Consider the following 25,299-nt stretch of genomic DNA (forward strand, 5'->3'; position numbering starts at 1 on the left):
CCGTTGTAAGGACAGAGATGGTCAAAAGAAAGTATCACTGATGTCTGGTCTTATGCATTTAGTCTAATGAGACAAGAAAATAAGATGTTACAAGCAGGCTAGTAGTGTTAAGTCAACAGGTCCTTATCCAAGGGCAGACACCTTCATACCATATATGTACTGAAGTAGCTTTTGAGCAAAAGCAGGATGGGAGATGATTGCTTTCTGCTGGAAGATTACAGCTTTTTAAAGTTCATATATTTCAGATAGGAAAAGATTCTCATTTCCAGCTGAATGCTTCTTCCAAATAGCAAAAAAAACCCTTGAGAAGGAATAGCAGTGGTTTGCATTATCTGTTGTTGCATATATGAGGAAGACTAGACTTAATTTGCTGTCAACATTGAGGAATTATTTTTTGGGGGAAGGTTGGCTGTTAGTCAATGTGGGTGCACAAAGGAAACCAGAATAATTGCCTAAAAGAATTTACAGATCTGATTACTTTCATTTTTAGGCACAAGTGGTTGTTTCAGCTTTCAGGAGTCTGGAAAATTATATCAACAATTCATCATGTCAGTAGGGAAACATTTCAGAGTGAAAAAGGCAGAATGGCAGCCATGGTGTTAGCCCACCTGTGTCTGATGACTTTAGTTCTAATGCATGCCAATTCTAGTCCTGATAGATTGGGACAGTTTTAAGACCAGTACTTCTGAAAAGTTGCTTAGGATAGAGTTGACCATATATGAAATGATGAGGTATTCTGATGCACTTCTCTTGGAAACCATTGAGCACCTTTATGTTACGTTTTTTTGCTCAGAAATTTTGTGTATGTCAGTAAATGTACAGACAGCCACACAAATTATGTGAAGGTAATATCTTTCTGTAATATCTTTCATGTTTTGTGGAGCCTTTTTTGTCCAGGCAATAAAAGGAAGGAAGAAAGAGCAGCCATGAGAGACATGGTATTGTGAGAAAAAGCCATGTGAGATTTTTCCCACTTGGAGCATGAGCTAGAAACTACACACATGCTATGTGTATTCTTCCTGTGCTATAGAAAATAGTACTTCTGGAAATTGGAATATTGATATGCAAGTTTCTTTACTGCATCATCCTGCTCCTAAGCACAGCAACGCATAGTGCTCTGAGGGTTGGTTAATACTTCAGAGAAAAATTATTACTCTTAGGATCATGTTCTGATTTGTAGACCCAAGGGACAGATTATTCCATCAGAAATAAGGAAATAAATGTGTGTGTATGCATGTTGAATGCAAATGGTAATTTATGGTTATGCACAGTCATTCACTTAAATGTTTTGTTAAGTATTTGCACACATAAATCTGTTAATTGTAAATTTAAATTAGTCCATCAAGTTTACTATAGGCCTTATCCAAACCTGCTGAAATTCCTAAGGTTTCCTATTGACCTGAGCATTTCTGGATCAGATCCTGTCAGCTGCTTACACAAACAACTAAAAATGGGCCTTGAAGAGAGATAAGCTAGAAACCTTTTGGAGTTGGCCAGGAGTAAGTCTTTGTATAGACATCTTTTCACTGGATACTTAAAAGCTGCATAGAGGAAAATTTTACCCTGCTCTTCTTGTTTCTTCTACTGTATCTGAACATTGCAGTAGATACAGTGCAGCAGTAACACACTGATTCCCTGTTCCAGTTATGCTCATCCCATTGTGATGAGGAAAGGTATTTCAGGAGCAAATTCAAATTTACCAGTTCTGTGACATTACACTTTTGAAGTGATTGATTTTTATTGGCATTTTTTCCTAAGAAATTAAGAAGGAATAATTTCAGATTAGGAGTCTGAGTGAAACTGTTTTTCTGAATAAAGTTATTTGAATACCTCTAAGTATTTATGGGTTAAGGCTCTCACGGGTCACTGAAGAGTGGACATTCTGAACAGCCCACCAGTGCTGTAGTAATCCAGGAGAGACCTGACTGCCTGGTGAATTCCTATTTAAGACATTTGCAACACATGGATTACTTAACCAATAAAACAAACAGGTCTGCCTATCTTGTAAATACATATTTAGGGCCTTTTTAACATGAGGATTACTGAGCTGATAGCCTGTAACAGCTCCCTCCAGAGCTCTGATAGTCTGCAAACACCCCTGTGTGAGCATTACAGGAGCTTGGCAGCACAACTGGAACTCCACCTCCAACTGAACAAACAGTTTTTATGGAAACAGCTTCTGTGCACACACTGCCAGCACTGCTGACTGCTGCTGTCAGGCTCTTTTGTTTTGTTACTTGATGAGTGTTTCTGCACAATGAAGCTAGCTATCAAGATGTGCTTGGTTTTTTTACTGTATTTCCTACTGTGATTGGAGTCTTTACATTTTACCCTGAATTTCTTAAAATTGGAGATAAATTGCAAAATGCACCTCTAGGAAATAAAAGGCAGTTTTTAAATTCAGCAGCTATCAGACATAATTTAAAAGAGAAGGCTTCAAGAAAGATGGATTCTTATAGAGATGTGGGTGTTGTAGTTTAGAAGAGCTGAAATGGTGGACAAAGTTGTGTCTTTCCATTGTCATCAGACTTGACTGGTATGGTAGGAGAAATAGCAACAAACTTGCTGTGTTGTAGATTTTCAGCGGAGAAAGCAGATGCTTCTCACCACATGCTTTACCTTATGGAGCTGCTGTTGTGGTGAAGGGACTGACAGCTCAAAGTGGGCTTAGGTAATTTGGACTTCATTGTAGAATTATGGAATGTTTTGGATTGGAAGCGACCTTAAAGATAATCTAGTTCCAACTCCTGCCATTGGCAGAGACACCTCCTACTTGATCAGGTTGTTCAAAGACTCATCCAGCATGGCCTTGAACACTGCCAGGATGGAGCATCCTCAGTTTCTCCGTGAGTCTCACCACCCTCATAGTAAGGAACTTCTTCCTAACGCCTAAACTAAATGTGCCCTCTTTCATTTTAAAGCCCTTACTTACCCCTTGTCCTATCATGACATGCCCATGTATAAAGTCCCTTTCCACCTTTCTTGTAGCCCCCCTTAGGTGCTGGAAGGCTGCTCTAAGTTCTTCCTGAAGCTTTCTCTTTACCAGGCTGACCCCCAACTCTCTCAGTCTGTTTTTATAGGAGAGAGATGTTGTACGCTATGTATATTTTCTGACCATTGGTTCAGACCTAGCAGTTGTGGCTGAATCATGGTTGCCCCATGGTATAGAGACATTTATTGACACCATTGTTCTGATTTTTTGGTATCAATTCTTAATATTATATAACACCTGCTGATAAGTATCATGAAGGATGTGAACAGGTGTCTGTGTGTGCATTGCTTAGGAGAGTCTGGTTTGTGGGGACTTGGGGTGATTGGCCTTTTTTCTCCCCCATTCCACCTGTGCTATCATACAAATATAAAGAGAAAAAATGGACTGTGTTTTGAAGATCTCTTGTGAGCAATTCTCCTGGATTTGTAAGTAGATTATTACAGTTGTTTCTGTTGGACCTGAGGAAGCACTACAATGATCAGAGCTTCTAAAACCTTTCCTTGTGATTTCTTCATTTTAACTCAAAAGAGTTCTGAGTGGCAAACACCTGGCCTGTGACCCAGCTGACTGCAGCTATTGACTAAAAATGGAAAAGGTCACGCTTGAGAGGGGAAAGGGGCACTGGAATGTTTTTTGCTTTATTTCTTTGAGTAACACTGGATAATAATTAAAAGAAGACTGTTTGAGCATGCATTTGGCATAAAACAACATAAGATTATGCATTTTCACTGGCATTTTTATTTTTAAAATACCTATGAATTTACATGAGAATAATTTACCGATAGACAATAATAAACATGGAATTTCTCCCTAACTGTGACCAATTGTACACTGTAAAGGAGCAAAGGATTGATAAAAGGAGCAGCCCTTTTCTTTCAGTTTTTCATTTGTCTTTTAAGTATTGAAGTCACTTTTCAAGTATAAACAAATTAAAACCATTCTATTGAGGTTCTTCAGAGTTATGATGTCCTGTATTGCTGCATGAATTCACAAGCAGGTGAAATAAGGACAGTTATATTGAAAGACTTGCCAAGTCATTCAGTGGCAGAACTGGCAGTAAAAGCCAGAAGCCTTTAATTGTAATGCATCTCTTTTTTGGCCATTAAATCACTCTTCTTCCTTTCTAGTCGTTGGGTCATTTAGATAGAAGGGAACGTCAGGGTAATTTCTGCCACATGTGTTCGTTGATTTTGAGTGTAGTGATGTATATCTTCACAAAATCCTGACATTCAAAGTGAATGAAGTTGCTGTCATCGCACCTCCCCTAAGTAATTAATATCCCAATTTAGGGATTTGAATTGTGTCAACAGCTGCAGAGGATCGTGAGAGAATGGGGAGAAAAAGACACAAAAATGGCATGGACAAATTTATCAAGGTTATTACCATTTATTGGGTTTTAAAACAGGAGAAAAATATATCAAGTCACTGATATTCATTCTGTTTCATGATTTCATAAAACAAGCGCAGGGTTACTCCTTACTTCACCTGGAAGCTAATAAAAATTCTTACTTGTTGTCAGAGCTTGTTTTTCCAGGAAAATGAAGAAAAGTTACTTTAGTACAGCAACACTTTATTGTTGGGCAGTATTACAATATATGGAATGTGCTTTTCAGTCAGTGAAGGAAGAAAAAGGTGTTGGCAATATTTTAATATTTATGGAAATCTGTGGATTATAAATCTTCTGTTTTGGAGAAATTCTTTGTTTAGACAGTTCTTACATTATTATCCCACATACTTCCACATATGCTTCACAGTCAAAATGTTTCTAAGGGTTTTATTAATGCTATTTTTCATATGCCTTCTACTTGAATGTTCATGTAATCTGTCTTGGAAACATGAAATCTGGCTATATAGACAAAAGATGGGAGGGAATAATTTATTTTACATAAAGTAGCATAACTCATGTTAACCAATTTACTATAATGTTGCTATTTTAAAGCTTAATATCCTAGGAAATCCTAGAGCACAGGAAGCATGGGCTGAATCCCCTTAGCAAGAGGGAACCTTTTACAATAAACTGGACTTAAAACAAGGTTTCAGTATTATGCATGCTGGACCTTCAGGGGAGAAATAAAAAAAAAATGCAGGGGAGGCCTTTTCTCTGGGAGTTTTCTTTTTTATTTAATGAGGGATCTCTTCAAAGAGAATTTGATAGTCATTCCTAGAGGGCATGGTTTGGTGATCAGGAATACAGGTGAAACTGTATTGAGCATCAAAAAGCAGAAGATGAGTTTGCTTTGTACTTCATCTCATGATTTTATCAATCTGCACAAGTATGTGTTTGGGGGTAGAGGGCATTCTGTGCACAACAGAAGTTTGAACAGCTGAAACTCAGCATGGATATGGAGCCCATAGACCTCGTTTTGGTGCCAGGAAATTCAAAATGTGGTTTGAAACTAATTTCCTATTGCTTCATGTACTTGATTTATAGGCACATGTATGTCATTAAAATTTTCATATTTTAACTATACATATTTTAATATGTGTGCACCTCAAGGTAAACAAGAACATGAATGGAATGGAATTTTAATAGTACTTTCTAAGAATTTCTAAGTTCAGCTTTAAAATTAGCTTCTTCATAGTATTTTGCCTTTCCTGTGTCTGAAAGGCATAAACTGAATTACAGGAAGATATATTTCTCACAAGTGTAATTGAAAAACTACATTTTCAACTTGATTTCAATTAATATCCCAAAATAGCCTTCACACAGTTGTAGATCTAGGCTGTCCAAAGACATGGAGTTGTATCTGGGTAAGAGTTTGAATCTACAGCTATATGTTCCACTGTCCAGATAAATGCTTGCTGCAGCAGATGTTGGCACATCTGTTATACCTGCCCATTTTAGTTGGCTGCCTGGGTGTTTAGAAAGTGCTGATGAGGCAGATAAATCTTCTGACACATTTCAGGCCCAAAGCAGGCAAGCAGCAGTAACAATGATGTTTAAGGAGCCAAGTACTCAGCAGTAATATTTTGAAATACAGCAAATATAAAGCATGATTTTACCTGCAGTAGGAGAAATTTATTGTATTATATTGTTTTAATTTATTATTTCATTTATTGTACTGTGAAAGCTAATTATTCTAAGTGATTTTCAGCTAATCTGAACTTCAGCTATGACGCCCCTTAAATCTCTGGACTTTGTGTATCAAAGGTATATTGTCTAGAAAAAGGTGCTTGCTACAGTTTAGAAATAACTGTAAGCTATGAAGAGGTTCTCTGTTAAACTTAAGGGAATTGGGAACCAGAAACAGCTGAGGTATATGTGTTTTTTGGAAGGAGAATAGCTATCATCTGGGGACCTGAAGTTTCTGGCCTTATCAGAATTCTTACTTTCAACAGGTTTTCTTCTACCCAATGAATGTCAGATTTGAATGTTTTTATACCATTAGGGCCTGGAAAACTCCAGAGTGTCAAAGAGGACATTCATGGGCAGAGAAGTATATATCTGACAGTCTCAAGTATGGAGACTGGTTTCCGAGTACATACAACTTTTGCGTGTCTTGGATCCTTTCCAGACCTTAATATCCAATGCAACAAGTGATAAACAGAAATCTAGAAGTCACTGTAAAGATTTTAGCACTGATGTCTGTGCTAATATAGTCTCATTCCCTTCAGTAGACATTAGCACTATATTTTCTAAGTGGTTTTCAATTACCCGTATTTGAGGCAAGTCCAAAAATTTCAGTGAGCTTGTTGTAGAGAAGCAAAGAAATGGTTGCTGGTTATACAGCTAATATAGTTATAGTTGGTTATATTTTGCAGTATGTTGTCTACGACTTCTCAGGACAACTGTTCCAGACTTTGACTACCCTCATAGCAAGAAGCACTTCCCTAAATATCTAATTGGAATTTTCTGAGTAACAACTGGTGTCTGTTGTCACGTGGCTGTCACAATGCACCTCAGAAGAAGAGTCTGGTTCTGACATCTCTGGACTCTTGCATTTGATACCTGAAGGAAGCAATAATATCTCCTTATTGAGAATTCTCTTCAAAAGGTTAACCAAATGCATTTCTCCCAGCTTTCCCTTTTTGGAGATGTACTCCAGCCTTCTAGTTAGTTAATGGACTTCGAACCAGACATGGAGTACTGTATTCCTACCTGATAACCAAGAGAAGGTCCATTATAACATTTTATGTCACGGCCATTTCCTTTGGAAACAGATGGGAGAGCAAATTCTGGAAAGCCCCAAAAGGAAAAAAAAAAAAACAAAAAACTTGGACTGGTTAAGTTTGATGCGTTTGTTCTCCCCACCCTCAAGGAGACAAGACAGTTGAGCATGTTCACACATTGCACAATAGAATAGTTACTATTCCAGTCTGCTTATCTTATTTTAACATAAGGTTCACTTTCTACCTCGTCTGTGCTATCCCCACCTACTTTGTTTAATGAGAAGAAAGTGACAATGTAGGATCTAAGATTAGTGAAAAAGAATCTTCACTGCATATTATCAGTTCGCTAATTATACTTTAACCTCCTCTTGTATCCTTGCAAATTCACATTTCTATTGAGGGGAAGGCCAATAGCAAGGACCAAAGTTGACTGCTGAAAAATACCACATATAAGTATTTCATCATGGATCTCTCTGCTCAGAAAGCAAGTATTCATGGTTTTCCCAAATATACAATATATCAGAAGGGGTGTTTGGTCTCAAGCAGGAGAAAATATATATGCATACATGTAATGGGAAAATATAGGTATGTAGTAAAATGTCTCTAATAAATTAGCATTCATACTGCACCATGGGAAAACAACAGAAATAAAGAGGACAAATAGGAAGGTAGAAGAAACAGGGAGAAAAGTGAGACCGTGGCTTGTTTGAAAGAAGACAGTGGATATTTTAGTTTCCAGTAAGTGTGATCATCCAGACAATAGGGAAAAGTTCCTTTTTAATGGGATTTAGAGTATTTTAGGTTTAATATTTCTCATAAGGGTTGATTTTTTGGATTTATCATTTTGACAAGAATCTGGTATCATGCGTGCTAGCTAAGCTTAAAGAGAAGGTTTGTGACTTCTTGGAGGATACACTGTCAGCTGTTGAGCCTTTAGCATCCAGGAAGCCTGTAATTTGTAAAGGGTTTTTTTTCCCCTTCTTTGTCTTCCATATGTCATACACTCACTTTAAAGTCCACCATGTGTCTTTAAGCTAAAATATTCTTTAAATGCAAGTCAGACAGGCCACAGAAGGTCAGCCAGTCCCACAGAATTAGAATTGATTATCTCATCATATGCTTAGACCCTTCCTCCCACTGCAACACTGAATTTGTTCATAGTACAGTTATCACAGGCTTCTCGTATTTGTAGTCCAGCTCCATTATTCATCCAGCCCAACCAGTTGCCCCAACTGCTCCATGACTGCTATCCACACCCTGTCCTCACCCGAAGGGAGTCTCAGCTGACACCAGGGTGTCTTCCTCCTCCCACTCATTGCCAATGGTCTATTACTGATCATCTCACATCAGATTGCTGAATACTCACTGGCAGGCCTACCACACCTTAAATTTCTCCATTGTTTGATTTTTCACATAGAAGTGTAATGCACACCAAAAATTTTCACTCCAGAACTTCAGGGTGAGAGTGAATTCACTCATCAATTGGAGCTTCTTTATTATCAAAGGATTCAACAGCTGCAGGGCCAAATTCTGCTCACCCAGTTGCATGATGATATTTAATTAATAGGTGCCTATATGTCAGAATATTAATTCTGGTGTTTTCTGCTGTTTTTTTCTTTTTTTCTTTTTCCTTTTGTTTTGTTTTGTTTTCTAATACTAGTATAATTTTCTACAGCATCAGTCCCAGAGCATTCTTTATCTGGACACAAAAGAGCATGTGGCTCTAAGGGTAACTACAAAGCAGGGATCAGTAGGAAAATGATTTTGTTTTTCAGTATTTCTCATACTACATTGTGTTTAGGTTTGGATTATGCATTTGAAAAATGCTTGCTGGTATTTCTACTTTCTGCTTTGATGTAAACAAATCTTGTGTCAGAGATTCCTAAGTCTAAACCAGACTTTAAAAATGGGGATTATATGAGCCTTCAGCCTATAAGGCAAAGCCCCCACCCCTTGGACTGAGCATTGTTTTTCCCCACCATGTGGAATTGAGATAACCCTTTGTTTCTTTGTGGCAAGCTACTAACCAAATCCATTTTGGCAAATCTGACACCCAATGTGATTTGTCCTTTTCGATGCTGTTTATGAGAAGTCAGGACAGTATTCTGTCAAAATTGATAAGTGAGAAGGCACTGGGGAATGCAATTTTATTTGTAACAGCACAGCTGCCAGCAGTTCCAACTTGTTTACATCTAGGCTGGCTCTGTCTTGCTCCATAGCTTTTCTATTTCCATCCAAATAGCCCCCAAGTACATTGTGGATGTGCCGGTCTGTGTGAAATCGGAATAACAGAACATACTGGGACTATTAGAAAGAGGAAAAAATAATATATTTCTTTAGATTATTTTCACAACTTGAGAATATCTGTCATTTTAAAAGTGAAACCCTGAACTCTACCAAATCTCCATAGACATTTACAGAATGGGTTCTAAAACTGATCTATAATGTGCTAAAATCCTGCAGTGTTTGTAACCTTCCATGGTGAAGATACCAGAGGAGTTAAGAGCTTTGCTTTTCTGATAGAATCATTATTTTTCTGGTGAAAGTGGAGAGTGTTTGTAAATTAAATCCCCTGCAAGCTTTTAAATACAAGTTTATTCATTGTGAAAATAATGCAATAGGACCCTGCAATGACCTGTGAAGGGGAGGGCTGTTTCATTGCACTGTTTCACACTGAATACTTCTGGAACATAAGCTACAATTAGCCCGTGTTACAAAGACATTAATGAATTTCCTGGAAAATCCCCTTGACAGGGGAGCATAGCTCTTGATGGTGTTAGGATAGTTCTGAGGTCTAGTATGCCTTTGTTTGCCTGCAGTATTACTTGCCTTCTGTCTGGAAGCCCCAGAATCCCAGGCGGTTTTGATCTTCTTTTATTGGCATACTTAAGAAAGCTGCAGTGATAGGCATTTCCTCTGTACAGGCTCTCCTGTGAGCTGTTTCTTTACAGTAGCTCACCGTAAACACTCAGTTGTCATGGAGGTAAAGTGAGAAAATAGGTTTATGTAGGACTGATCTATCTAATGAGGGAAGTTATTTTCTAGAAAATTAAAATTCTTGTTTCCTTTTGCCATTCCTTTTTTGCAGTTGTATGAATAGGTATGGTTTGTAATTAAAAGTTAGTGTAGTCCAGAGATGGCTGTAAATGTCATTATTCTGATTCTGTGAATTGTGGGGTGATCTGACATTTTCACTTTCTCATTATAAGCATATACCCTGCCATTGTGTTTTCAAGAATTGTAATCATGCTCTTAAATTAACTGTTAGATGATTGCCAGGAAAGATTCTCTGCAGTGTACCTGACCTGCCTGGCACCCACTTACACACAGATATATAAGCACTGCATGTGCCTATATAGTCATGTACGTAAATTTGCGCACATAGACACATGCACTTGCAAGGAAATAATTAAGTATTTAACATCTACCCCCAACTCTGAAAGCAAAATACCTACCTTAATACAAAATTACTTTGTTAAATATACAGCAGAGGAGTCACAGACTCTCTTCATCTAAACAGAGATAGGTAGTCCATAGAAAACAAATAAAATCGTAATTGAAATAGATTGTTTTGATGACTTCTACCAATGCTAGAATTTACACCTCTTTCTTCTGAGTTTCTTCAAATTACTTCCGGTCACTTATTAAAGACATAACCTCTTAAAAAAGCCATGCTCAGTGTAGGAAGCATGATTTGGGTAATGTGTAACATGATACCTGTTTGAAGACTAAGTGTCTGTTTTAAGTGTATATTTTACCCATTGTACACACCCTGATCATTTTAACATAGCACTCACAACTCCTGCTGCACAGCACAAATTTGAGGTGAAATAAACTATGCTTTAAAATGAAGTCTAAAGAATAGCATTTATTCTGCTGATGATGCTCATTTTGTTACAAACCCCTCTGTTTTACACCCATTCTCATTTGCAATGCATGATTTTATGTAACATGTAATATCATTATCATCTCTTCTGAATTTGAGATTATTTTTTCTATTTAGTAGCTCCACTGTTAGCCCTCCTAGGGCTTCATTAGATTGAACTCTTCCTATATGAGGAGTTAAGGTTCTGTTTATATTATTTTTATTTCATGAGCAGAATTACTTGCCAGTGGTGATGAGTGTGTGTCATTACAAAGATTAAATATTATACAAGCAGCAATGTAAATTACCAGTGATTTTGCAGCCTGGAAAAGATAAATCCTTCAGGTCATGTGGAGGAAAAAGACCAAGAAAGTGAATGCTATTAGCAAGATGCTGCCAGATTCTTGGCTGTTTGAAGCCCTGTCTGATAATAATTCCAATGCTTGCATCACTGAGATGCATGGTAAGTGATGAGACAAGAACTGCAGAGTTGGAATTACTAAACACTTTTATGAGACTGAGACTGATCTTTGCTTAGTTTCCATAGTTTACAGAAAGTAGCAAGAACCTGAAAAAATGCTCTTACTTACAGAACCTTCATATAGTAACCCTGACAGAAAGTGTGAAAAGCAGCCAAAATTCAGCTATGCATATAAACTGGAGGTTGATCTCACACATAAAGATGCAGAATCAAGATGATACCACAGAATGAATCTTAATTTTAAGATGTGTATAGTCCGTGTAGTCCCTTAGCACTTCTGTTTGATGCCTCAGAAGACTGACACTATCTCAGATAGATGAGGATTTTTTTTCAGTGTAACTAATTTATTAAAATAAGTCAGAATTTAATGTACCTTCTCAGTTAATTCCTCATTGAGCTATTCTGTAAGTACTCTGATCTGGCCTTTTGTGCTTCATTACTCATTCTGTCAATTATACCATTAGCAAGATGAACAGTAAAAGCAGCTTCTCAGCAATTAATACAGGTGGAAAGGGAAAAACAAAGACAAAATAACTATTCTTATTTTGCTTCATTATTTTGGTGTTGTTTTTTCTTAAAATGTATGCTAAATACTACACTTCTCCACTTTGGATCATCAGATATTGGGCCCCTTGTTCCATTCAATAAGCCTTGATTTCTTCTGAAGGGGCTATGGCACAGAATGACTTGCCTGACACAAGACACTGCTTTACAAGTAAACAAGGACATAATCAAAAAACCTGTCAGCTAAAATTTTGTGTATTTTAGCATTTTTGGCATTTCCAAACTCTTAAGTCATCTCACTATGAGGTAAATTGTGTGAAGAGTTTGGAGCTCTGCCTGGTAGTGGACTGTCTAGGGGTAAAACACAAAGATGTTTCATCTCATACCTGAGGTTGTTTCAGAATCTTCACATGACCACTTAGTAATTCACTCATTGGTGGTAAATGCATTGTTCTGGGTGGCTACAAAGATAGCATTTTATTTTCTGGGTTTTTTTCCCTTGACATTGCAAGGATATCAACTAGTAAGAACTATAATCTGGGTTTGGTTCAAAGGGTACTAGTAATCCTTCACTGGTAGAGAAAAGTTGCTGAACCCACAGACATGTCCATATACTGCATCTCTTGGGATTCTTTTGCCTTAAAACACCATTACATTACTGTGGTCTTTGTCAATGGAACTTTTCAGCCATATTTCAAACATTTTAGGAATAAGATAATGCATCTCTGAACTGCATTGTTTGTTTCACCACACAAGGAGTTTCTCAGACTGGCAGCATTTTTTCTTTCTGCTGATGGAGTAGGAATCCTTATCCAGTATGATGTGGGGATTACCTTTTCTAAAACTTATGTATATCCTGTTGTGTTGGCTCTTAATTCAAAACCTGTTATTTTCATACTTGTAAACAGCAAAGCTTCCCTTCCCACTTCTGTCTTTTTTTTCTTCCCCTCTATTTAGGAGTGTTGTTTTAACTGGAGAGGGAAGAAAGAGGATTTTACAGGCTGGATTATACTTGTCTTTTCCTCTAAAAATTAAGTTAAATGGGATGAGTAGATTCTAGTTAATGCTTAGAAATTAAATAGTTGACTGTATCACAAATTGAAAATGATTAGGATCTTCTGTCTTACTATGTCACAAAAATATTAACTTTGAGCTATGAATAGCAAGTTCTGTTGCACTGGGAAGATACACTAATTAATTTATTTTTTTTACTATATCTCAATGGCAAGATAATATTCTCATTGTTATGAATAGTTTAATGTTAACTGATCACACAATGTCCATTTAGGAAAAGTACTGTTGTGTTTGGATTTGATGCTGCCCCTTCTAGTGCAGAGTTCACTGGACCCGTTGCTATGGTGTACCGTATGGGTGAAGGAACCTCAGTAGTGTTTGCATTGTTTTCTGCTTATAGATAAGGAAGACAAGTCACAAAAAGTTGTATGAGGTGACTATACCAAAGCAGTTACAATCAAACAGGGAATAGGGACTGAAAAGCAGAAAACTTCTGGAACTATGCTAAAATATCTGTCTTATGAGGCAAGACATTCCTCTTTTTTTTTTTTTTAAGTATGATGAATTTGAGAGGGTATGGAAATTTCAATCCTACATGATCTGCATCCCTTTCTGTCTCTTCTATCTGCAGAAATTGGCTACTTTGTAAATTCGCATCCCAGGCTTTCAAGAAAGGATAGTCCTTATTCTAATTCCATGTCTGTTTTTTAACCATAATTTGTGGCAAAACACTTTAAAATATTGTCTTTACTGTGGAGATGCACTGAATTTTTGTTCTGGCCATACAGAGGAATAAAAGCAGCAAGTCAAAGATTTAACAATTTGACACTGATTTCTATCACTTGGCAGCAAAGTACTCTTTGTGTTGAGAGGTGGTGCCCCCAGTGTGGCCAAAAAAGGGGAAGGTTATCACCTCCTGAGCTCTTCCTGAGCTTCAGTCCCTCTCCTCCCACCATCTGTCTGTCAGCACCATTCATGAATGTCCAAATATTATTTCTCATAGATTCTGAAAATGCTGGGTTTTGAAGACTGGCAGTTCAGTCCCTACATGCACACAGACAGAAGCCAAAGAGAAAGCAACGCTGTGTGTGTGTATGTGTGTGCACGTGCATATGTGTGCATATATCAAAAAAGATTTCAGAGAAGGAAATTATGTCCTTACAAATTCATTACTGCTGCCAAACTTACTGGTTCTTCTGTTAAAGATCAGTTGTGAAGGGAAAAATTCCACAACACTATAAATCATCTGTTGCAAAATACTATGTCAAATGTATTTGACTGTGATAGTCCAGGTTCTCTAGTGTTTCACTTGATGCTCTTCTGTTGAAGTTGTTTCATATGTGCTTGTTACACAGACTTATAGATCATACTTGTGGGCTTTTCCTCTGAAAGATGACTTACTATTTTATGCAAAGTGGTTTTAAATTTTCAAAAGATATTTTTCAACTCTGGTTTGTTTGCTTGTGACCAGGATGTATTGTGTTTCCTGTAAAAAAAGAAAAGCTGTGAGGTTAGTAGTGCAGGTGTGCCATGGGTAGAAGGCAGTTATCTGGAATGATTTCCAGTGCAAAGCAACAGACCTAATCCACATTCTCCCTCCTGCTAAATGAGATATTACTTGAACGTGTACCTGCATATAGACTGAAAAACATGAAATGGTTATTGGGCCTTTAATAATAAGATCTCAATTGTAGGTATCTACAGCTTCTCAGCAGCCATAGCCATCAGACTACACCCGGTATAGTCATTGAGGAAAGAGGTGGTCCAAGATTACCAAGTACTCAGCTCTTAGATCTGGTACTGGGCAGAGAAGTGAAAGCTGTGGTAGCTCAGGTACTGTGTGCAGCCAGGGCTATTGCAGCCCATTCAGAGGACTTTAGGCACTGATACTTGTCATCAGGTGGTTCCCTGAGGTGGTTTTGGTAAATCTCTTAAATGAAGCCTCTAGGCTCACTCTCATTTTCCTTTTCTCTTTCTTGCCCTAAATGTTTTATGTTTTGTTTTTTGTTTTGTTTTTTTTTTCTGTTCATTGAGCCAGTGCACTAAGAGAATTCAGTTTGCTTGCAGTCTGAAACATTGGTACAGTTTTGTAGTAACATTTTGAGTCAAATAGTTCACGAGAATTTCAGGGTCATTTGTGCCTGAAGAAATTGTGTTCAGAGCAGTCCTTGGTGTCCCTATCCAGCCTCAGCTTGGGGTACAGGAGGTTATGCCAGCAGGACAATGAAAGTTAATGGATTTCAGCTTGTGCTCAGCTCCCCATTTGCCTTGATTTAAAGGTCCCAGTTTCCGTCCTTTATGGTGTACTTAGGTTTCCTTATAGGCCTCCAAGGGACCGCAAACTTCTTTATTCCTTAAAAGTATACCTTGTTGCTGTAATTGAAGCAGTTTTGTTACTGTAATTTCTCCCTAATATTACAGTTCGAGTCAAGTGGTCTTTCCCTCTGGAGACATCAATTACTATGGGTTTTGAATAGGCCTCCCTCCCATACACATCCTTTTGCTCCCGATGCCAAAATCAGGTCACTGTAATTCCCTTCCCTAACAAAAACATGCTTCTGTGTTTCTTCTTTCAAATCCAGCGTGTAATGTGTACAGGTGAATAATTCCACTCTTACCACCCAATGTAGAACTCCTGCCATATCTAAATACTAAATAAACTAAATACTAGAGATTTTATGAGTTTTTTTCTATATTTTTTTTTTGTTTTCATGAAGACACTGAATGTCCAAAGTCCAGGGAGAAGCTTCTAGGGCTTGCGCAGGTAGTGAACTTGTGTAGATTTGAATTTTGGTGAGGGAGCAGGGGAGCAAGCCATAGCAGTGCACTTTGTGAAAGATGTTTAGCTGAAATGAAAATGTCACAAGGCTCATTGGCTAACCCATGTGTGTGAAGTGCAGGTTTTTCTGTAAGTTGTGGTATTTTGGCACCTGGGCCCCACAGCTTGATGGACTCAGTAGTGAGTCCGCACTGCTGTGCATCCTGTGCCTGTTTTTGGATTAGTCTGCACAACATTTCTGGGAATGGGGGGAAACAAGCTCTGTATCATAGAGAACTCTGTATCTGAGAGCTGAAGCAAAGGTTGGTCTCTCTCCTTTTATTGCATAGCCACAGAAGCAGAAACTGTCAGGGTCTGAATATGACATGAAGACTCCCTTTACATACTAAAGGTTCCCACTTGCAAACAAGCTAATATTCTGTGTTATTGGGTTCATCCTTATTTATTATAATTATTTGTTACACAATGTTCAAACCAAGTGCAGCTTTGCATTTTTGTGAATGGTTCCCATATAAAACCCTAAAGATGCTTAACTCAGATGGGTATATGTAGTAATTATCACTCTACCATCTGCCCAAAAACTTGCACTTTTCATGAGATGCCACTGCTGGGACATCTGGCACTAAAAATATGTTTTCTGCATCGTCTCACAATTGAGGAAGATGTCACGGCTGTTTAGCTCCACAGGAGATTCCTTGACACATCTTTCTTTTATCTAACAGCTTCTGCAATGAAGCACCACTAAACTGGCCAGGGAAGGAATTATGCCATTAATGGCAGCCTGAACTTCTGCTTTATGGCTTGGATTGCTGTCAGAAGGGAGTGGCACTTGTGTGATGGATTGATTGATGGTAGCCAGTCTGTCTTACATGTTATAAATCAGCTGGTATGATGTGACTAGGACTATGTAATCTACTGTAAATCAGCTTCTATTACCCAAAAACCAAAGACCTGCAGTCAATGCACAGCTGTATTTCTTAAAATTTGGCATGTCTTATTAAATAATTTCTGTATAGCTTGAACCTGCATTGTACTGGGATTTCCTTCTTAATTCATGGGATAATTTTGCCCTTAAAGATCTACCCATAACATTGTGTCTCAAAATTGAGCAGGATGAGTAGGTCGTACAGCATGAGTATCTCAGCAACTTGGTGTTTCCTTGTGCTGTGCAGTTTTTTCCACCCTTGGAAAGAGCCACCACAAAGACCTGTAAATTTTCTTGTAGGAGGTGGAGCTGTGCCGCATTGGCAGCCAGGAGAAGCTGGGGCTGACTGTCTGCTACAGAACCGATGATGAGGAGGACACAGGAATCTATGTCAGTGAGGTAAGGACGTGACTCCGGGGAGGAGCATGGGAGATGCTCATGGGGGGGCTACACATGCCAGGGAATGAATATTCCAAGTGCAAGTGCTCTGAGAGAGAAGTGCAGAAGTGTTGGCCATCAACCAGCTTGTGTCACTCTCAATTCATTTACATTATTAGTTCAAATCATGTTGCCCAAGCAGAGTAATTATTAGTAGTGGGCTTCTTTAGTATTAGTGCTTTTAACTACGACATTGTAGTTGGTAAAGCATAAAGCGGTCTGAGACTGATCTGAATTTTGAAAGAATGTGCCCTTAGTATGTAGATCAGGCAGAGCTTTTGAGCAGAAAAGTGCCTTCTCCACAACCCTGCTTGCATTCTCCCTCTGCCCACAGCCTCAGTAATCCTAACAGTGGTCAATTATTGTACTGGTTTTGTGTTTGTTACAGCTGTGGTACACATAGACATACCACAGGTGAGTGGAGAGAGTAGCTTTGGAGATTAGATTGGAGATTAGATTTGGAGATTATGTTGGACAACCAGAATATAGAATTCTGAATACTGAGGTGGGATGAATCCTCAGGTTTTCACTGGCTCCACTCAGAAAATGTGGCACCCAGCATAGATTGTTAGCATTTCACAAGGTCGGTCCACAAGACTTCCAAGAACACCTTCTCCCTTTGAGTCTACAGTCATTCAAAGAGGGGTTTTTTCCTGGGTAAAACTGAACTCTTCTGAGTCCAAGGTCACTGGTTAGTTCCTGGAACAAGGCTGTCCAGGGTTGTGGTCACAGCACCAAGACTGTCAGAGGAGCAACCAGGCAAAGCTTTCAGTTGTATGGTTTTGTTTTAGGTAGTCCTGTGAGGAGCTGGTTGTTTGGTTTAGTGGGATCCTTAAGAGTCCATTCTAACTTCAGCGATTATGTGATTCTAAATTCTTAGTGAAGTTCATGGATGGAGAGGATCAGAAAAGACAGCTCTTCTATGTTTCAGTGAATGGGACAAAGGCAAGATTGTACATAAAGAGGCTGGTAGCAATGTAAAGTAAGCTGAAAACACAGCCTTAGAACAAGAATGAGGAATTAATATAAATTACCTAAGAATTTATCTTCTACCAGTTGTATAAGCTGTGCTGTTGAAGTCTGTTTGACCTTGTGAGGATAAAGAAAGTTCAGGAATCTCTTAATGCATTCCAGGATTATATCTGAAATATTCTGTTTATCCTACATGATAAAATTTTCTCAGACCTTTGAAAGTGAATGTATTGGTACTATCTTTTGTACTTGATTAAGGGCTTCAGATTAATTCTTTTTTTTCTATGGCAATGCACAAGAAGAAAATAATAGCTAACAGATTTAGAGGATGTAGCCCACAAACTAAATGTTCAACTCAAATTTTTGGTTTGAAAAAACAGCTTATGTCATGATGAGGCAAAAAAGATAACCATCAAGTGAAAGGTAATATATTGAATTGTCCTGAAACAAACAGTAGGTCATTGCTCAGGGATGCACAGTAATGTCTTTGATAAACTATCACTGGAGCCCTAAATATCTATTTAGGTTAAAGTAACTTAAAATTAACTGGTTCAGGCTAGGAATGATTTACAGGACCTGTGAGTAATCTATACAATATGGATCCTTTGGGTTTTTTCGATGTTTCCTTGTGAACAGATTGATTACTAAGATAATAATTTAATAGTAAATGTTTCCATGGAAGAAAAAGAATCATGCCCAAAGACAGGCCCATTTGTAAACAGGTATCAGTTGCTGCAGAAGCTTCTCAGTCCACAGTGAACTTCCAGAGAAAAGGGTGTCTGTCATTAATTTTTAATGCTCTGACAGCTGAAGCTTAATGCCTGACAGTGGCATAGGAAAGTATTAATTTGAAAATCATATGCTCCCAACCCTTTCTGTCTTGAGGCATTTATCTGAAACAACCTCATATGATCATTTAAAGTACTGATCCGTTTCTGTGATTCTAAAGGAAACTAAAGATTGCCTCTGTACTGTGTAGAAATGGTACTTTTTAAACTCATGCAATTGTGCAGCTGTTATAATTTCCCATAAAAATCTTTCCATGTTCAGTTAGTGGTTATTGTCCTGTACAGGTTGATCCAAACAGCATTGCTGCCAGAGATGGACGGATCCGTGAAGGAGACCGCATTTTGCAAGTATGTGACAATAGACTCTTCCTTAAACTCTTTCTTCAGACAAACATGCAGGGCCATCTTCCCTGTGAACTGTTAATGAGAGAAGATAGTTCTCTTTGTTACTGTGATCGATGAGAAAATCCATGTCTGTCTGTTTTTAACACAATAGCTGGGAGCTATTGTGCGTGTTACTGAAAAATGAGACTGACAAACTCGTTCTGGCTCATGCACTTACGTTCCATGTCTTTTTTTCCCCCATATTTATTTGAAAATCTCATTTCCACTATGTTCGTCTCAGTGTCAAATTCTAAACAGGATCCTGCATATATAAATAAAGTGTCAGAGATGTGCTGATCATTCACCAATTGCATACATTTGGGTAAAACTCGTTTATGCTAAGCAAAGATAATAAGTTTTCATACAAAAAAAATGTGTTGTTTAGAGAAGGATGATCTTGAAGGTACTTAAGGAGGAGGTTCATTAGGTTTTTGTTAGTATTTTCTTTCCCCCCCAAAAAAATACATTGCTTTTCTGAATTATTTTCTAATCTACCATCTTGACTTTTTTTTCCTCCTATATATCTGTTGATCCACTTGCTTAAAGAGCTATCCCAAAGATAGGTTTGTGTGTTACAGCATTGGTGGGTGTGGGTGGCTGGCTGCAGCACAGGGCAGTGTCACCTGTACAGAGAGGAGAAACAATGAGAATGGCAGTGAGTTTCCATTTTCAACCAGCAATGGGCAGTGCATTTTTCACTCTAGTGAAAAATCATGGAACAGCTGCCAATTTCCAACTGCTTGACTGGGAATTTTTTGCTGTATTGTAGCATTTTAATTTTGATTCTGAGTGTGTTTGCCTTGTATTTTTGCCTTTTTTCACTGAAGCCCCAGAAGAAACTCCTGGTGGTGACAAGTTGGTTTTCTGTAACATGTTCCATAATTGCCCTTCTATAATTTAAGCAGACCAGCTTTCAGGTTTTCACAAGATCAGTCTGTTCCTTCCTTCCTTCCAATCTTCTCATTTCTGCAGGAAACATCTTTGCCAAAACCTGTATCTCTTATCCTGGTAGAGCTTAAATCGACTTTGGGAGTCTAGCTACACAACAGTGTCTATTAGCTGGCTTACTAAAGTGGTCCATTTTCTAGAGAAGAAATAATAAATTAAATTTTAGTGTCAGGGTTCTCCTGGGGGCTGCTGTTTTTTCTCTGTGTGGCTGGGATTGTGAAAACATTCACAGGATGATGTTCTCCCCCAGAAAGTACAGATGCCACAGTGTGAGGGCAGTGACATCCTTGGCAGGACTTGGAGTGAAAGGACCATATCATGGCTGCATGTAGGAGAGGAAAAGTTAGGGCACTGCCTTCCATGTCTTTATGTGACATATCTACTGAAGATAAAGCAGCATTTTTAATGTTCAAAAATCAGGGAAACATCCCTTTTTTATTCAACCAAGTAGAAACATTCCTACTCTGTGTCAAATTAAGGAAAGAGAGAGTAGGTCCATTTTCCACTCCTTTTCTTGTTTTGTAAAATTTCTGTGTGGACAACCAGCAGCAGTTCAGGCAAATATTCTCCAGTTCCTAATGAAATTCAATTCATTTCAATTTTGAGTAAAGATTCCAGGGGTGAAAGAAAACATAGATAATTCTGCCATCCTCTTGTGGACTGGAGCATTACTTTAATGTCAGTGCTGATATATAGCTATGAATTTTATCATTAAAGTTAACACCAGAGAGTTATGTGGGGTTTACTTTCATATCTGAAAACACATTGACCCTCTATCTCCTCTTATTGATGAGATAGCTCAGAGAAATAGAAGGTGATGGTGCCATTATGGGGGGATTACAGTGAGGCTGGGAGAGATACAGATCCTTGAGCACAGGGGGCATTTTCTGTGGGCAGCAGGTGGCATTGATTAAGGCTATAGGGGGAATGCTGTGTTATGTGTACTCCTCACAAAATGACAGCAGGTTTCCTCTCCTTTTCGAGGCTGTAACTGCCCCCTTTTCATTCTCAGAAATCACCAACCTTCACAGTCTAAGCATGTGAAAACTGCCTGGGTACTTTATATGAGATGTTACAATGTCAAGGGAAAGTTTGAAGAGGACAGTCCTAGTGAAAGTTGCCTAAACACCTATTTTTAGCTGTGAACCTGCAGGCTAAGCAGGGTCCATGGGGCAAGCTGACGACCTGCTCTTTCCCCATGATAGTACTGCTGGGATGAGATGGGTACCTTCATTCAGGTACGGTGGGAGACAGCCCAGCTGCCTCCTCTAGGGTCCATGGGGAGCAGTTCCTCAGCTTATAGGAGTTACTGGAACTGCCACCATGTCTGGGGATGGTTTGTACAGGCTGGAAATCTGCTCCTATGCCTCTCTGTGGCTGCATCTCTGCTTTTCAGCTTAGGGCAGCTCTTGTTACCTGGTGTCCCATGGACCACAACTATCCCATCATGCAAGCTTTAAAAAGTCTCTGAAATTTCACTCACTGCCAGTTAGGTGATCAGGGATTTTCTGTAATCTGAATTAAAGCTGTGTTTTTTAATCAGGTCTTTCAGGACAAACATATATATAGACAAAAATGCAACTTTCTCTTTGATTTTCAACTACAAGTTCCTACTACTTTGAAATGGAACTGCTAGAAGATTTTTTCCCCAAAAAAAAAAAAAAAAAAATGTTTATTTCTACCATCCAGTTTTGTTTTCACTCTTTTTGAAATAGACTGAATTTTGCAGATTTTGTTGCCACAGTGAGAATAATCCACTTCTTGTGCTGTGAATTGGACAAAACTGAATTCATATGGGAAATAAGGTTTCTATTTGATTCCCTCATAAATGGTTTTTGGACAATGAAAACTGTATTTGTTACTATGTAGTCATGGGTGTCATTGTTTTAATGGGGTTACAGAATGGAGAAAGGTAGCAAAAAACGATGAGTTTCATTGAAGAACCACTTTTATTTTGATTATCCCCTTGTAAGCGGGATACATATGTTTTGTGTGGTACCAGCTACCTAAGTTGTCCGCACAAATATGAAATGATTAAATGGAGCAGCAACAAGCAGTGGCCTGAAAGTATTGCCTGGTGAGAGATAATACTGTAGCTCTCTAATTGCCTCTCTACCAGCATTCAGCGTGACTGATTTCAGCTGTAGCATTACCAGTCTTCTTCCACCAGCACTATTATCTCAGAGTGACACTTCCATTACTCTGAACGGAGAAAGATGAACGTCACCTGTCAGGGGCTGGTTAATTGTGTTGCTAGATGTATGTTACCAGGGTGCAGGTTGGACATTTATGAACATAACTGCTTCCTCTGATGTCCACCATCCTTCAACGATCAATACAGCTCTTACAGTAAGCGCATAATTGAGCGAAGGCACTTACCACTGAGGGGCTGAAGATGAGCCCGTTGCACAATTTTCATTGTCCGTACGTTCAGCACAAATGAGCTGATATCTGCCCTTTATTGTGTGTTGCTTTGTGGAAATAGAAACTAATGTGCCACTTTCATTTGTTTCCTAGATAAATGGCCAAGATGTCCAGAATAGAGAAGAGGCAGTGGCGCTGCTCTCCAGCGAAGAATGCAGGAAAATTGTGTTGCTGGTCGCGAGGCCAGAGATGCAGGTTAGACTAAACAGATCCACTGAGCCAGAACCTGGGTTATACCATGCATTCACTGTCACTGCAAGTAATGAGCTGCCAAGAAATAGGAATACCAAAGTTACTGACAGAAGGAGCAAACAGTTAACTGCAGAGCTTTGCCCTTTTTTATCCAACAAAGAAAATAATTTGGTATTACTAGGGCATGTTTTCCCCAAACGAAACAAGTTCTTTTCCAGCAGAGTGAGCAGGTATATAAATAAAGCTGGCAGCACCAGTATGGTATTAGTAAAATATGAAGTAGAACTTGAAAAGTGTGCATTACTCATTAGATGATTCTTCTTTGTTCAGGGGATAATTTTCCCACACTTAACATTTATCAATTTTATCTTTTATATGAAGTTTATAATTTACATGAACTTAAAGCATTAGCTTGTAATTGTTGTTTTATGCTACATGGTTATAAACAGGCATGGAAACATTGCATACATGTTTATGATGATGCATACAATGCATCAATTATGGGACTTCTATCACAGTATCATTCAGCAAATGGGACTCTGACTGTTTTAACAGCAACCTGGTCACAAAAGTGTACCTGCAACTTGGGAGGTACATTTTCTAAAGCTTTTAGAAACATTTTTATGGTTTTAAAATTATGCTAATGCCAAGAATCTCACCATGCCAAGAATTTTTTATATCATTGCAGGGGACAGATGTTAGATTGATTATCAGATAAATATGAGTTAGAGTGGTAGAAGACTACTGTCTCTGCATTCCTTTATATTCTATTTGTAGACCTTTGCAAAGCAGAAGGACATTATGTTGTCACTGTTCTCTCTATCTGCCAACAACTTGGTTAACTTGCTATTTGTCTCTCATGCTATTGTTCTTATATTTTCAGTCTCACTAGCTACATATTCTGTATAAATTAAATTAATTAAGTGTAATTCAGTGTCACTTGGAATATCTACTTGAATACCGTAGATATAAAAGAGTCTCAATTTCAGCATTCATGTCCTTTGTTTTTCAGGAAGCTAAACAATTCTTATAAAACCAGTGACAAAGTACAGCAAAAATAGGTGTGCCTCACTTTATACTGCAAAACTGTAGTCCTCAGTTGCTGAAATTTTAAAAGAGATTTTTCAGTATTATTCCAACTATTTATCATTCTGTTTTTCTTTAGGGAACAGAAATTCACGCACTTATATAATACATGCCCAGAGAAAGTTCAGTCTCCGTATTTGTTTAGACTGGTCAACATGAAATAAGGCGTCAATATGATAAGATTAGTATGAGATAAGGAGTTACTTATGTGTGCCAGCGTAGCTTCCCACATGAACACCTTACAAATAAGTGTGGTTTGGTTTAGGTTTGGGCCTTTGGTGCTGGATTTTTTTGTTTAGTTTATGCGTTTTAAGAACATACTCTTACAAAAATGTTGAAAAAGCCAGGGTGGGTCAGAGATCAAGCCATCAACTGATTTCTGCTGGTTGTGTTGCTTTGACTTGGTAAGAGCCAGCAGGATTAAGCAGGTTTTCATTTCTAATGAATAATGGTAATGGCAGTATTGCAACCTTGAAGGGTGACTGCTGAGCACATTCCCTCACTAACAGGGAAGAAAACCCCTCTGACCACATATCTGTATAGTGAATAATGAAATTTTGAAACAGAGCACCAGAAGATCACACCACACACATGCATTCTCATGTGTGAATGTGTACACAGTATATGTAGTGCACATGTATGCTAAGGCACATATTAGTTTTCTTTCAAAAGCTGTAACATAACAAGCATTCTCATTAGTTATATACTGGGTCTGCCATGATCAAATCAGCAAATTTGCCCAAGTGAGATTCATCTTTTATCCTCCAAATTTGTTAATCTCTGCTATTTCCTCATGTGAGATGAATTAAACTGTGTCCTTTACAGTAGAGGAAGGCAGTGCTCTTGCTTTCCTTGGGGGAAAAGAAAGGTAAACAAGACAAGTAAACAAAACCAGCAGATGTTTCATAGAATGGCTTGAAACTCCCATTAAGGACAAACATAAAAATTATATATCCTCAAGAAAAAGTCTCCTCCTAATCCCAAACTGTAGGTAGCCTACTTTACCAGGGGAAATGAAAGGCTTATTATGTTTTTTATAAGAGGAAAGAATTTGTTGACATGGGCAAAACCACATCAGTTTGCTAAGGAAATAGTGATGTTCTGCCAATATTCTATTAGAAGTACTACACAGCATCAGTCACTCCTTGTGTACCTTTGAACTACTACTAACTACTACTGGTTTGGTGTAGATTTTCTGTCTGACATCTATGACCAGACCTGTCCTGGCTATAAGGAAGGGGTAATTCTGCTCTAGGTGTTGGCCTGTGCTACATCACTCTTGTTGTCTTGGGACACAAGTACTTTGTAGTCTTGTAATTGTCTTATGCTGAGGCTTTTCCATTTAGCATGTTTTTGTCACCATTGTCCTGTGGTTCCTTCATCAATGACAAAACAAA

At 38.3% G+C, this 25,299-nt stretch overlaps 1 protein-coding gene across 2 annotated transcripts in view; it reads left to right on the plus strand.

The window, feature by feature from the left end:
• The window catches only part of PDZRN4 (PDZ domain containing ring finger 4), a 228,379-nt gene that overhangs the window by 194,597 nt on the left and 8,483 nt on the right, over positions 1-25,299 (plus strand). For both annotated transcript variants that reach the window (XM_062491143.1, XM_062491144.1), the window contains 3 exons: positions 16,971-17,069; positions 19,154-19,216; positions 22,718-22,819. In XM_062491143.1, the coding sequence (XP_062347127.1) occupies positions 16,971-17,069; positions 19,154-19,216; positions 22,718-22,819 (264 nt within the window). The remainder of the gene's footprint in view (positions 1-16,970; positions 17,070-19,153; positions 19,217-22,717; positions 22,820-25,299) is intronic.

This window comes from Cinclus cinclus, chromosome 4 (assembly GCF_963662255.1).
Source record: "Cinclus cinclus chromosome 4, bCinCin1.1, whole genome shotgun sequence".
Lineage (NCBI taxonomy): Eukaryota > Metazoa > Chordata > Aves > Passeriformes > Cinclidae > Cinclus > Cinclus cinclus.